General features: G+C 48.1%; 1 protein-coding gene across 2 annotated transcripts; it reads right to left on the bottom strand.

Annotated features, from left to right (window-relative positions):
* Window positions 1–3,521: 3,521 nt before the first annotated feature.
* On the bottom strand, window positions 3,522–11,230 carry FAM124B (family with sequence similarity 124 member B). Of its 2 annotated transcripts, XR_013957468.1 has the most exons (3): window positions 10,122–11,230; window positions 5,620–8,306; window positions 3,522–3,812 (listed from the first exon to the last, which is right to left on the bottom strand). XR_013957468.1 is itself a non-coding variant. In XM_080624298.1 (2 exons), exons 1-2 carry the CDS (start codon window positions 10,845–10,847, stop codon window positions 7,683–7,685), a joined length of 1,350 nt encoding a protein of 449 aa, XP_080480424.1. In that variant the 5' UTR covers window positions 10,848–11,230; the 3' UTR covers window positions 3,522–7,682. The 2 variants fall into 2 exon arrangements, 1 of the variants encoding a protein (XP_080480424.1); XM_080624298.1 differs by having other exon boundaries at window positions 3,522–8,306.
* Between the last annotated feature and the right edge of the window lie 3,947 nt (window positions 11,231–15,177).

Below are 15,177 nucleotides of genomic sequence, written 5' to 3'. Positions count from 1 at the left end.
AGCATTGGATGGGTGTTTCTCTGCCACGCAGGCACCAAGGGTGACTCAGGGCTGAGTAGAGCTCTGCAGAGACCTTTGCCCCCCGCCCCCAGCCCAGTGAGAGTGCTCACTCCCACCACGTGAAGAAAGAACAAAGGTGGCCCCGGCACAGGGCAAGGAGTCACAGCTCCGACTACACCCCTTCCTATCCCAGATGCCTGAGTGAAAGAGATGATGCAGGACCTGCACTTGTTCCCATCACCACACCCACCAGGCATGATCTCAGCTACCAGCATGTCACAGCCGGTGGCACAAGGGCAAAAGTGACACAGTGGCACTAAAGCTGTGATGCCTAGAGTGCGTCCTTCTTCCTCCACCTCTCCTGCCACTCCCAAGGGAGCAGCAATGAGCAAAACCTAAGGCAAGAGGCAGAGGAGGCACTTTCTCCAGTTCTCCAGGCACTTTTTGCCTCTTATTCTACACCAAGAATCCCAGCTGTGTCAAACAGGAGGGGGCTACTTCAGAGCAAGGGACATATTCCACTTCCACTCAGTTGTCAGGGTCTCTCTCATCCCACCTTCCATTTTTGGAAAGCGAGGATCAATCCTACCAACTATGACAGCTAAAAGCCCCGGAGGCTCCTGCCTGCTCCATGCCTACTCAGGCCTGCACCCTACAAGGTTCCTTCTGATGGTGAGATGGAACTTGAGATGATCCCAATTAAAGCAGCGAGGCTGTCACAATTTCAGCTGCACAAGTGAGATGAGAAAACTAATGGTGTCACCGAGTATCTGCAGGAGCAAATTTACAAACCTAATCACCTCCCAACATAGCCAGGCTGCCAGTGCCTGAAGGAGGGCGATAGGGGAGAAGAAAGCTTTCAGGACTCTTAAAGAATATTAATTCACGGTAATAAGAATCAGATCTGTCCTTGCCTGTAATCAGCAGCAGAACTGAGATCCTGAGCTGGAATATTAATGCAGGTGCTCCACGGGAGATGGAAACCTCTCAAAACCTCTCTCAAATTATGATAATTAAGCATTAGGAGAGCAGCACAGCACCCTGCAGTGCAGCTGTGGTGTCAGGAGGAGTCTGCTGGGAGAGCAGGATGAGAAACTCAGTGGAAGTATCACTGCCTTCTGGCAGTGCCCAAGACCACGGACCTGTGCCAACTGCTTCCCAACACATCAATTGTAACCTGCAGGCACCCTCCCAAACCTGGGTGTGATCCCCGTTTCTTCTGTGAAATACAGGACAGCTGAATTTTTAATCTGGGTTGATTGGGTGCATTCTCTGTGCTTAATGAAAGCTGGCACATGGAAACAGGAGAGAAATCACTTACTGTGACTGCTGTTGTATTTTGTTATTGTGTATGACTGCTGTTACATTTTGGGGGCAGAGAAATACCTCTGACCCTTCTTTTCAATTGAGTACTAAGGATTGGAGGTGTCCAGCTTGAGACATGGCACTGAAAATGAGCAGCTCTTCCTGAAAATGGAGCTGATGGGGAACGCCTGACACCGAAAAAGGAACAGATCCAGTGCATCACTTGCTGCTGAAGCGTAGGCTGCAGGCACACCTGATTGTGGCAGAAGAGAAGCCTGACTAAGAGCTATCATCCTGAGGAATACATTGCAGGAGTATATCAGGCAGGTCTTTTAAAAGGCATTTTGTTCTCTTGTGTTAGCTTTCCTGTGTGGTTGACCACAGGGGTTACAAAGCAGCAGAGCACCTCTGCAGCACTGAGTCACGGAAGAGATGAACCAGCCCCACAATTAGATAAAACCCACAGCCATACAGGCAGTTTGCTGGAATGAAAGTGCATCATAGGCCAGGTTTCTTACCAAGGCCCAAATGGGGCACTTGCATCATTCCCATACATCCTAACCTATCCCCAAGAAGCCCCTTCTGCTGAGTCTCTCTCCCATGTTTCCTGAGCCCCCAGGCAAGCTGCACCCTGAGGCAGGGATGTGCCTTCTGCACTTACCATCAGGGCTGAAAAGACTGAAGGTGAAAAGAGTTTTCAGCTCCCTGAGAAGAAAAGAAAGCTCCTCGTGAGCCTTGCATGAAAACACTGAAGCGAAGGACAAACCCTTGTTAGGAGCACATGCAGGTTGGGCAGCTCTGTACAAGCTGAGCCCCCAGCCCTGACACATGCACACTCCCACTCCACTCCCACCTGCTCACATGGCCGGTCAGACTGACGTGACCGGTATTTGGTGTTTTACTCAGGGTTCTCTGGCAAAGCCCAGCAGCAGAACCTCCCACCTGCTGCAAAGCTGTGCCTGTCTGCGGGAGATGCCACAGGAATGGGCAGGGAGATCCTGGAATGCAAGAGGGCAGTGGCCTTCCTGCAAGCCCCAGCAGTGCCTGTGGGCAAGCGGGCCATGGAGAATCCTCCCTGTCCTGAAACATCTTTCCATTGCTCCCGTGCTGAGAGGTGAACCACTAACACACACGGCCTGCCAGGGGGAAAGGAGAGAAGGATGTGCCAGAGGGTTCCACAGGGACACCCCCAAGCCCTCTGCCTCCCTTTGACAGCCCAGACCTCTTGGCTTCACTTTGGTTTCAGCTGAAATTTCCTATTCTTCATTATTAGAGATTTCTTATTCCCTGGCTGTTCTTCCTTATTAAAGAAAAGCAAAGCCTAAGGGCCTTTGAGCTTTGTAATTTGCTCTGCAAGCAAGGCACAGAATGACTGCAGCCATGACCCCAGAGTGCTCTGCATCTCCTTCTGCTCTGCCCCAGCAGAGCAAAGGTCCCCCTTCCCACCCTGCTCCATTGCACAATGGACCATTGCCTTCACAAAGGGGAATGGGATTAATTTATGACAACCCAAGGGCAATCCTGGGTGCTTGACTATTGACAAAAAGGGGAGAAGTCTGATTTTTTAACCTTTGAAATTAAATTATCCACAGTTAAAACTAATTATTTGCTTTTTTCGGTTATTAAATGATCTGCCGTATCATTTTTTAGCAAAATGTCTTTGTAACAAGCATGTTGGTACTGTACCTTATTTTTGTCTGCACTCAACAGATGCACAGTAACAAAGGCGTATAAAATTGCAGAGCATCGATGTTTGAGGCTGCCATTAAGACAGTGAAGCACGGTAAGGAAGAACTCTATTTTTCCCTATCACTTAGACAACAGGTCTTCCCAAATTAACTAGCTTGCTGGCAGAGAAAAATGAATGCATGAGAGATAAATTTGTTTTCTTTGTTGTTAATATCTCTATTTTTTTTTTCCTTACATATCAGGTTAGTTTAACATTCACGCAAACAAGGATTAAAACCCTCAATTACTGGAATGCAGGGGGGACTGAAGAGGCTTATAAGCAGCTCAGATGCACTGGACCACAGCTGAGCCTGGAGACCTGATGCCACAGAAAGGCCTGGTGAGGGGACCCCTGGCCGGGGCGACCGCAAGAACACCATCTCCCGGCATGATCCGGGGAGGGGAGAATGACCTGGAGCGGTTCCTCCAGGCGGCTTCATGGAAGTCTGTGCAATGTGGAGCGGGAGGCAAAAACTGGAGCGATGCCGGGAGGCTGCCGAGGACCCTGGGCTCAGGTCGCAGCTGCAGCCTGCCCGCAGCCCGCGCGCTCCAGTCCGCTGCTGCTCCCCGGGGGGGTAAAGCCCCCAACAAGCACCGCACCCGCTGGTGAATCGATGCCGTTTGCGGGCACCAGGCGGAGCTGGTGCGTCAGGGACGGGCGGCGATGGGAGCCCGCACGCCGGCCCTGTGCCCCTCTCCCTCCTGCACCCCGGCCCTGCAGCCACCATCCCTGCAGCCCCGGGAACCGATCCAGCTCACCCCAGGCAGCCACAGCCAGGCTAGGAGAAAAGTAGAGAAACAGAGACATGAATCCTTTAAAAGGGGGAAAGAAAGGAAAATAAAAAGGAAATAAGGGGGGGGGGGGGGGGGAAATAACCAAAAAAAAAGGAAAAAATAAGGAGGGGATCTGCACACTCCGGAAATGCCAAGAGGTGAGGGGACGGGGCACCTGACTGGACTCCAGCACAGCAGAGCAGTAATAGAGGAAAATTTACACTACTGCTTATAGCACATACTGGATGGATAGAGGGACCCATCAGTCAGTGACCCCACACCCTTTCCATGTGATTTATGGCAACAGACACCCAGTGCCATGGCTGTGCTGTGTGGAAGGGCCAGGAGCACACCATGGGGCAGCCCAAGGAGGAGCAGGAGCTGCTGCACATTCTTCGGCTTACAGAGAGCAGTTCTGGGTTGTGTTCCCATCACAAACACAGCATTTCTGATACATGCAACAGTTTTTCCTCCACTGAGTGGCTGTGAAGCTTTGCCCTGGGCACAGAGCACAGCGTCCACACGGACGAAGAATAGTCTGCCCGAGCTGAGAGAATAGGAACTCCCCTCCCAGACCTGCCAGTGTAACTCTGGAAAGCTCTGCTGTGCTCGTTGCACCACCTCAGGGTTTACCCAGGCATTCAGGAAAGCTGAACTTGGCCCAAAACCCAGGAAAGAAGAGCGCATTCAGCACTTGCTTCCCCGAAAGAATCAAGTTTGCCAATTCCTCCTTAGCTGGAGAGGCCAAGCCTGCGGCATCACTACCGATGCCAGCAGCTGCCTGCCAAGGTCAGGGTTGCCTGGGTGCCTGCCAGCACCCCAGCACCCTGCCAGGCACAGGGAGTGGGCTGCACTGCGGAGCACTCGCACGCCTCCCGATCTCCGCAGGAATACCATTGTGCTGCTTCAAAGGAGACAAAAGACCATTCCTTTAGTCAGGGACTAAAACAACAAAAGCAACAGCTGCTGCCTCTGGGTTGTGGTGACTTCAGAACAAGGTCTCCAGCTTCACCTGACTGGCTGCAAGTGGCTCCCACTCTCAGCAAGCTTCCTGCTCCTGCAAGGAAAAGATTTCCCTACTCCATCACCTAGACTGTGCAACTGGCATAGGAGAAAAGCTTTTCCCTTGGCTTGGGATTGTTCACCATTATCCCTTGTGAGAACAGCCACAGCAACATCTCTGTTCCCTCCTGGGAATAGGGTCACCCAACTGCACAGCTTTCAGGAGACCCAGGGTCATGCTCTTGCTCCCGGTTGCAATATCTCCTGACAGACAGACTGGCACAACATATGATGACCACCACCCTCAAAAAGGGCACATCTTAAAATCCTGGTTAGTGGGTACCAACCCATGCTGACCACCCTTAGCTGCTGTCTGTCGAGGTGCCCATGAAAGGAGTCAGCAACTCAGTATCCACAGCACCATCACCCCTTGTCCTGGGTTCAGCAGCAGCAGTCATTTTTCTCCTTCTTAGTAGCTGGTGCAGTGCTCTGTCCCGATGGCCACAACTACATCAGAAGCATTTTACCAGACTAAATAATTTATATCAAGCATGACACATACAAATGGTAAAAAAGAAACCCCCACACACCTCATTTTCCTCCATTCAGGGTTGCAATGCCATCTTATCCCTAAGCATAACTTCAAAACTCCCTTTTCAGCTCTTCACCAAGACCCTGCTCCCCATGTGCTTTGCTGGGATGAGCACATGGGACAGGCAGCCCCCAGCTCAACCTGCTGCTAGCCTTGCCAGCCCTGCACACCTCACACCTCTGCCCCTTCCCAAGAGGCTGTTGGGTCTGGCTACTTACCTGTGACCTCCTCACATGTTCTTTGGGGTACAGAGCTCCAGCAGACCCCTGCCAACCTGCACTCTGTGTCATTATTCTTTATATAAAACCTGAAAGAAACAGCACAGTGTGCAAGGAAGAAACGTAAAATAAAGGTGGCAGAGATATGAACTGTCAATGGGCAATGTGAACCTTTGCCTTCAAGTGCTGAATCCATTCAAGGAGAAACTGTGCCCTTTTGACTTATCAGCTGCCTGTGTAATATGGCATTTATGCTAGGTGTATCCTGCACTTAAAACACATGGATTTTATACACCCATTACAAACAGTATTTTAAGAGCAGTTTTTCTTTGACTTGAAGTCCTTCTCTTCTGTGAGCCACTGCAGGCAGATGAACATCATATCTCATTTTCTTTAATTTTTTGTTTTAAATGATAGAGCATTTCCCTCATGCTGGATACTGACCTTCTACCTTTTAAGCACCCTCTTAGGTAAAATGAGATTAGGCTCACACTCAAGTACCTTTGGCATGACTGAGTAGAGAGAAGGCCATGAAATCTCTCTGTAAAGCTGCTTCTCCCAGGAATATCACTTCTGGCTTTTCTCCTGGGTTCATGAGTATCCCATCTATGCCCACTGTATAGGTTGCTGCCCTACCGCTATCCTCCTCCTCTCTCCTTACCCCTCCCAGTCCACCCTCACAAACACTGCAGTGAACCTTCCCAGAGCCTGAGCTAACACACACCAGCGGCACCATGCTCCAGTCCCACCAGACTGCACAGCCCACCAGCAGCAGAGGGGTGGGTTTGGATGTTCTTGGGTAATCAAGCTGCAGCAGCGCAGTGTGGGCTGTGTTCAGCTGGCACATGTACAAGTCAACATCCATAAAAGTGTGCAGAACTCCCCTGCAGAACTCCTGCTGCTGCTGCGCATCATCCTCTGCCTCCCCTTGGGCCACTAGAAACCATTGCCTGTCAAACTTGAGTTATGAACAAAGAAGAGGCAAAGAGAAGGAGCTCTCCAATAAATTCTCACTTTCATGTAAAGCAAAATTCAGATATTGAAGGAGAAAATATCTCTTTGTTGTGCTGCTTGGAAGGTAAGTATGAGCAGATTTGGCTTTTCTTTTTATGATTTCATTCCTCTGTCATGCCTTTCCCATCTCTTTCCCTTTGAGATTTACTTAATCCCACTTGAGAAAAGGAAGTGCTGATTGAGATGGGAGTTATTTCAGCATCTGCTGCTGAAACATGACTTCACTTCTTGTATCCTTTTTACGCTCCAGCATTCAGCCAAGACTATTAGCTTCTCTTGTCTTCTGTTAATTAAAACACAAGTAGGATTGCCTGCTGATAACTCACACTGGTCTAACAGAGCCCAGCCTGTTGCTGAGTTTATTTTGGTAAGTGTCATGAATAGGTAGCCACAGGTCTTCCTGGAGCTCAAACTGTGCTCTGCGAGGGTTTGCTTTTTGTGTGCACTGTGATAATCGGGGGAAAAGCTCTCTCTAGGGTTTCTTTTTCTTCAAAAATATTTTAAAAGAACATTCCTATGTTTCACATTTTGCATAAATTTTACAACATTCTTTTAAATACCATGAACAGAGGAAGTGAGAAGGAACACAGAGAAAACTGATGTAACCACTGTGACAACACAACTGCCTTGGTTCCAATATGTCAGAGAGGGATGATGAGCCCCCCCTGAGGGCATCCAGCTGCTTGGGCAGCTTAGGCAAACTGCACTGTCTAACCCCATCAGAAAATGTTACTGGCTATCTTTAGCATCTTGGAATAGAGTCATATGGCTTATTCCTACTCATTGCACAAAAATCCTCCAATCTATTCTGCATTAAAACAAACCTTTTTGTAAAGACAGTATTACTGTTCCTGCTTTGCCTGCAGCCTTTTTAGCATCACTCAATGGAAAGTAAGCATATACTTCAGTGAACCCACTACTGAAATATAGTCACAGCTTCAGAGGTAAGCTGAGCATCAATGATCACAGCACAAGCAGGCACAACACACACACAAGTGCTCCGCTGTCATTTGGAAACGATGAGCCTCATCTGGCACGGTTGTTTTCAGTCATATGAAGAACTCCTCCTCATCATCCTCCGCTCCGTTGTCAGGACTGGTGCTTTGTGCCTGCGAGTGGCAGCTCGACGCTCTTTGCCTTGTGTTTTTATCCCATCTGGCTGCAGCCTGCAGCCGCTGGGCGCAGCCCCGAGAGGGCAGGGTGCTGCCGGCCCCGGATCGCGGCTGGAGCAGGCTGCTCCGCAGGTCCTTATGGAAGCGGCTCAGAGCGCAGCAACCGCCCGCAGCGGTGCCCACGGCCAGCCCGGTGTCCACGTTGGTCTCTGCTGCCTGCCGGCGCGCACGGCTCTGCTGCAGGGAGGCCTGCAGCTTGCTGCTCCCCTGCCTGCGCAAGGACGTGGCTTCCCACCATGGCCAGGCTGCTGCACCACCGAGGGAAGAGCAGAAGCGCCTGTGGAGGTCACCGCTGGCGGGATCAGGAGCGAAGGCTTTGCTGTGCTCGAGTTTTGTTTTGCCCTTTGTGGTTCTCACCTCCTGGCTTCGGCGCCCAGGGTTTCCCCGCCTGACAGAGAGCTGGGCTGTGACAGAGTCCTGCAGGGTTTTGTCACTGCCTGCATTATTATGCCGAAGGGAAAGCCCAACGCTTGTTTCATGGGGCTTGGAGCTCCCCTGAACCTGTTGAAGGAAGTTTGGAGAGAACTCCATTAACATATCATTCTAGCTTAATCAAGTGCTGAAATCACCTGCAGCGTGAATCAGAGCGCCCCTAGAGAGCAGCATAGGAGTCCTACAAGCCTGGGTGATGGCAGCTGAAGCTCAATGTAGATGAAGTGATGCACATGGAGGAAAAACAATCCCGGCTTCACGTAGAAAATGCCAGGCTGCAAGCTGACTGTAACCCAGGGTCTCATTTCTGTTGCAGACAGCACCGTGTTAGCATTAGTTCAGCACCTGACAGCAGTCTGGAAAGCCAATGAAGCCTCAAGGATTATTCCAAACAAAATGGAGAACATTGCTATGCTCAGTGTAGCTCTAGTGCCAAAGCTGGACCATGGCGTCTGTCCCTCACCTGCAGCAGACAACAGAGCATCATGGACCTGGAAATGCTCAGAAATGAACAACAAGGATAACTGCAAGTACAGTAAAGGAACAATCGTGTATGATGGGAATTTTAAGCCTGGGGAAAAATTAAACAGTAATTAGTGAGCAACTTCAGCAAAAAAGGGAGAGGATGTGGTTTATTTACTTCTTTATCAAACTAGGTGACCTGGGTTAACTCCTCACCAATAAAACCAAGACTTCCTGCAGGCTCAGGGGGAATGACAACTCCCTATGGGTGGCATTCACGAGCAAACCCTTGGACTGGGTTTGCAATAAGGCAGAAAGTGTGCAGGGTGTGTGTGTAAATAATTTTTGTGTACTTAGAGTTAAGATTTACAGCATTAACTGAAGAGCTGCAAAATAAAGTGCCATGTGCTAGGCTATCAGCATGCTGCATAGAGTATGGACACGAGTTACACATCCTCCAGTTCAAGTGGGCTCCAGCTTCCTTCACCATGAGCACAGTGCAGCACAGCTACACCCCTCAAAAAAGCTTCCGAGTTTCCTGCCAGTGAATTCGTGTATGTCTGTAGTTTGAAGATATTGTTTCTACAGCAGGAAGAACCACAGAGTAATTTGGGAAGGAACCTTTGGAATCCCTGGAGCCCAGTCCCCTGCTTCAGCAGGACCAACTTCAAAGCGACATGAAGGTGCTCAGGGCCTTGTGTAATACAAACGGGTGGCAAAACACTTTATAAAGTGACATTGAATGAGCAGTACGCAAAGGCAGCCCTGAGGATTAGTGTTCAGAGTAGCATAGAAATAGGCTGTGCAGAATAATTAACTTGATTTGTTACAAATGAGCTCTGGAAGGAAAAAGAAATAACACAGGGTGGGCAAATCATTTAAATACCCAAATTACAAGAAAAATCAACCAGAGATGAGAGGGGTTGTTTGAATGGAAGGATAACACACTGACCCAAACTGCTCTGCTACTCACATGCGTAATTCCCACTGTGTATCATCTCAGCACAGTCTCTTGTCAGTTGTTACTTATTTGTATTCACAAACCTCAGGGCCACACACTTGAACAGACAAGGCAGAGATTTCCTATGACATTTCTTTGCCACTTTTGCCCAATGATGACTCATTCAAAAGATCACAAACTCTATTGCATGTGATGCTGTGTCAACACTATACTTACAATACGTCTGGTTTTGGATGTCAAAAATGTGCTTTTGAAACCATTTAGAACATAACTTACAGGACAAGAATAGGCTGCTATGTTCATTTAATTCAGTCAGGGAAGGGAAGATGTCAAACTAGCCTGCTCAAAAAAGCAATAATACATTCAATGTCAGACAAGCAGCAATGATGTTAATTTAACAATATAAAAACATTCCAATGATCTGTGCAAAAACCTCCTCTCAGAGCACCACAGACACATACCTGAAGCAGAATTGTATTCCCTTCATAGTCTTGTGTTTGCCATCTGGTGCTGCTGATGGGAATACATGGGTTAGGTAGCAGAGGCACCAGCTGCCCGATTTCTTGCACCTTGAACTGCAAGGCTGATGACTCCTTCGGCTCAGCAGCCACCCCGATGGGCAGCTGCTTCAAGCAGAGCTGCACAGCAATAGTGTGGGTTGCGTACAACACAAAGACACAGAAGTTACTTTTCTGCATGGTTGCTTCTTTCTGTAGGATCATCTCATAGAGTCTCACTGCATCCTCATAGTTGTCAAAACTGCAGTAGAGGGTGACACGCAGGATTTCAGGGCCGCAGTGCACCCGCCTGATGCCCCACACAGGCATCTGGTCATCCAGGCTATAGAAGTCCTGGTGAGTGAGGGAATAAGGGTAGCTTTGCCCATTAGCAATCTGGGCACAGTGGTAGCGCCAGGGTGGACGCTGGAATTGCTCATGGACCTGGAAAATCCGTTCTTCTCCCAATCCCTCATGTAGAAAAAGAAGAACAGATATTCCAGGAAAGCCACAGCTTTTCTTACAATATCTCTCATAGTATTTCAGTGGAGTAACCCTCTCAGACACAAGGAAAAGGCGAATGTCCAGGCAGATCCACTCTAAAAGCCGATCCAAAGTTTGCTGCAGAAGCAATGAATGTCCTGAATTGGCAAGGAGATGCACTGTCAGAGAGTCTTCTCTGTCATCCATCGCAAAGGTTCCTGACAAAAGAGGGTCCCTTCCCTCGCCTTTGCTGCTGGGGCTTCAGTAATATGAGGGTTGTGCTGTAAGACTTCAACAGAATGAATTCAATCTCCTATTGGCTTTGCAATAACTCAATGAAATACACAGGTATGCAGTTAATGTACATGAGGAGGCAGGCAAAGAGGGACGAGGCGTTATGTGACCATTCCCAGGTCATCCGCATCACAGCACAGCTCGGCTGAAGGCTCATCTTCCGACACCAAAACTTGAACTCTGGTCACTGTGTACATGCGACTGACATGTCCAGAAACACCCGTGTCCCGCTGCTCCTGCCCTCCACAGGGCACCAAAGATTAAGAGCTCTGAAACACAGAAGCACTGACTCTCCAAGATGAGTTGATGCTGTAAGAGCACTCGCCTGTCAGCAGTGGAAACAGACGCCCCAGATCCAGGCAAGTCCCCCACCAGTGCACATCGCAGTGCAATCCCCACCTTCTCAAAGGCGATGTGGCGCTGAGTTTGAAGAGCTCAGCATATTTTCTGGTAGTCAGCGGGCTGGCCGCAGCTCACTGTGAAAAGCGCGTGATCTTTGTGAGGCACACCCTTCTGGGGCACGCAGATAAGCTATTCTTTAAAAACGAGGAAGGAAACAGGCTAACAAAAGAAAAAACCACCGTGTGAACACAACAGATAACAATAAGGGCAGATATGAATCAGCTTTAGGAAAGAGGAGCTTTGGGGAAAAAAAACTCTGCTCCTAGCTACGTGTTTCATAACACAAGGAGCTTGCTCACTAGCTGCAAAGCAGGTCCTGCATTGTAATATATAGCCCATAAAAGCTGGGTACCAGGCTGCCTCCTTTCAGTGCCCTGGTTTTGCCTCCTTTTCCTCCTCCTTCTCCAAGATACTCATGTAATCAGCACCCTTAAGCAAACTCTAAGGCTTTTTTCCTTGTTCCTTGGGTTTATAGATTGGTACTTAGTTTAGCTTATTGTGTAGACTACAATATAGGAATGCTGAAAATACACCTCTTTCCAGGCCTCTTCAAGTGCCTAGACAATAAATCACACTGTCCCTTCATCTCCTTATTTTGCCAACCCAAGAGCAATACATACAAGTCAAGCCAACCCCCATTTTCTATACTGAACTACCCCCACTGCAGCCAGCATTTAAATCAAAACTAGGGCCTGTGACAATGCATCCAGCTCCATTTAATTACAAGCAACACATCTCGCTGACATACCAATCTCTCTGTCAAACAGCCAGGCACACAAAGCAGTGGTTCACCATGCAGAAAGCCCAGCTTTAATAAGAGCCTGTTACTCAAAAGTCTGAACTATACACATTTTTAAATACAATGCTAGCTTTATATTCAACTTTCCAAGATCTAAAGGTAAAAGTAGCAGTGTCCTTCCTGGTTTCCTTTGTGTAGAAGATCACTCTTTCTATTAGAAATACATGTTAATGCTTTAAAACTGGACTGATGAACACCAATGCACAATAAAAATAATAAAAAATATTACTAATATTAAAAGGCTGACTAGAAAAATGAGTAAAAAATCCTAATTTGCACTGATAGAGGCAAACCCAGCTGCTAACCCTGCCAAGCAAGTAACAACAACGGCTGGGAGGGAGACAAAAAAATCCAGCCTTTGGACAATTGCAGGAAGAGAGCAAAGAGAAGAGTGCAAGTGCTCAAAACAGTCTAGATGAGCTCTGAACAGCACAGCTTTACTGAAATATGGAGAAGGAAATGATTAATCAACTCTTTGCTATAGGGCAGGGGCAAGCCGTCATCTGCCTTTCCTGTGTGTGAGGAAAAGGGAAATTTTGCTTGTGCAAGAAAACACAAACTACGAGACTTCATCAGGGCTCAGTTTGTAGCTGGAAGCATGAGCTGCATTTCAGGGTCCCTACTGGTGATGGTGCTGTGTCATCCATCACTATAAGAGCTCAGCTCTGCCTCCATCTTCACTTGAATCGCATCACCTTGGCTGTTTAAAATCCTGTGGGGGTAGCATCGTCATAGCAAAGAAGATAAAGTACTGGTAATGTGAACTCCTGCAAAGCAGCTCTGGAGAGTAAGGGCTGGTGAGTCAGGAGGAGTGGGGTTAGGGAACACTGTACACACCACGTCTCCCTCCAGCTCCTGGGAGGGTTTCCGAACTGACAGGAGCCTCCCACAGGGACTGCTGAAGGTGACCAGCATCTCCCCTGTGCAGAGCTGGGATGTGACGTAGCTGCCATCCCTTTCCAGCAACACCAGGTTTACAACAGCCAAGAAACCCAGCCTATACATAAAGAGGGATAAATCCTGAACCCTGCCACCACACTGTGTTTGCTCTGTGAGCAGCACACTTTTGCTGGGGTGGGATGGGGAAGCAGTCTTACCTGTGAGCTCTGTCTGATGGAGCTGCATAGAGAACAGTTTTAGGCCTGGTTCTCTAACCCATAAGCTCTCCAGCAGCTCCATATCAGGGGTACTCACCAACATTCATATCATGAGCACACTGGCTATGCACAGTCCACAGTAATGAGTCCTTACCTCTCTGCTTCCCCTTTCCCTAGCTTTCCAGTCTGGCTGCCAAATGGAAAAGCCCATTATTCATAGTGATCTACTGAACATGCCAGAAAAGGTTTATTTAAGAGACTAGAAAAACAGCTGCTCAATCTTATGTGAAGTCACTCTGCTGAGGGAAGGCAGGGGAATAGTCACAATGTGGTACTCAAAGTGTATCAGAGCCCTTTTCCCACTTATCGGTGACTGGCAACACAGCGGACTGCCAGGGTAGTCCAGCTTTGCATAAAAGCAGGTCAAATGTTAATACTGGAATCTACCATCAATATAAACACCAGTAAGCCCTGCATAAAATGAAGTCTGAATGTAAATAACTAACATGCTTTATTGTGTGGAGCCTCAGAGAACACTGCTGTATTTTTCAACTCTTGTGGTGGAAAGGCACAGCAAGATAATTAAAAATGCCTTTTCATAATGAGCTCTTAAGATGTGCTTAGTCCTCCACAGTGCTCAGAGCCCTTCACTCTCACTGACACCAAGAAGACTGATGATGCATCACAGGATTTAAGAAGTTCATAGTAACATCTGTAAGGAATCTACTTTATAAGGATTTAGGCTTTGTATACTAGCACATAATTAACTTCAGAGAGACTGGGTGTGAATTACCTAGCACCCTGGGAGCAGGCCTCGTTAAATACATGCAATGTCTTGGGCTTACTAACTTTTAAAAGACATTTTTTGGTTTATGCCTACCTCAAACTCTGCCTGTAATAAGGACAATAATACTAAATTAACCAGTTAAGTGACAATTATCTACAGCATAGGCAGTACTGAGACAAAAATCAGGATTAAGGTGTTACTTGAATTCAATGAGCTTTTCAAAGAGTTTGTATCTTGCTCCAAACCTTGTGACTCCAACATCACTTCAGAGGAAAGTAAAACCCCAATGACCAAAAGAGCAAAAGCCCATTTAACCTACTACATTTATTTAAGTAGACTTCTCTCTCAAATGGTTCTTGTTCCTTCTTTTTAACCACCTAACAAGGAGTAGGAATCCAAGAAGGGTCTGTCAGCAGACACATAGAGAGCTCCACTGCACAGTGAGAATCAGGATCCAAGCATATATGGGCACAATGAAGAAAAGGAAGGAAAACCAAACGCCGTTATAAAGAGGCCAGGGAAGCTTGCTGCAGGCTGCAGCCTGCCTTACCTCGCATTGCTATCCAGAGGGCTGACACTCAGCTGCTGCTGGGAATCACAGCTCTCATCTGGCAGCAGCAGCACTGATGTAGCAGGCTGCAACTCCTCCCATTGACGGGACCCAGCAACTTGAGATTCCTGCCCAGAGAAACACTATGCTGGGAGATGCACGGACAAGATAGTTTCAAGGCTCATGGGAGACAAAATGTAAACTAAATGAGAGAGGCTCCTCCTGACCCTCAGCCACAGCAGCTGGGGGAAACAGGCATCCTCGCAGCACTACAGCACACACTGTCAGCGGAACAACTAGGATCAAACCACATCTTCCCTGTACATTTAGTGACTGCATTTACAAAAGTGAGGCAAATAAGTTATCCTCAAGCTACATGGACCTTGGTGCAAGTGCAAGGCTGGGAGAGTAGCACTGAGACACAGAGATGAGGGAGATCGCTGGCAACAGACCAAACCGTGACTCTGCCAAAGCCCATGCTAGAACTTTCACTGTCTTTAAGGCAATCAAGCTTTTACCATTGGTACCTGAATGATCTCCCAGGAAAGTTGAGACCAAGGACTGAATTTCCAAATACATACCAACATCAACAGGATCTTGGAAACCTC

Source organism: Psittacula echo (genome assembly GCF_963264785.1).
Source record: "Psittacula echo genome assembly, chromosome: 7".
In the NCBI taxonomy this organism is placed as follows: Eukaryota; Metazoa; Chordata; class Aves; order Psittaciformes; family Psittacidae; genus Psittacula; species Psittacula echo.
The sequence above is the reverse complement of the archived record's forward strand: the minus strand, read 5'-3'. Positions and strand labels throughout refer to the sequence as shown.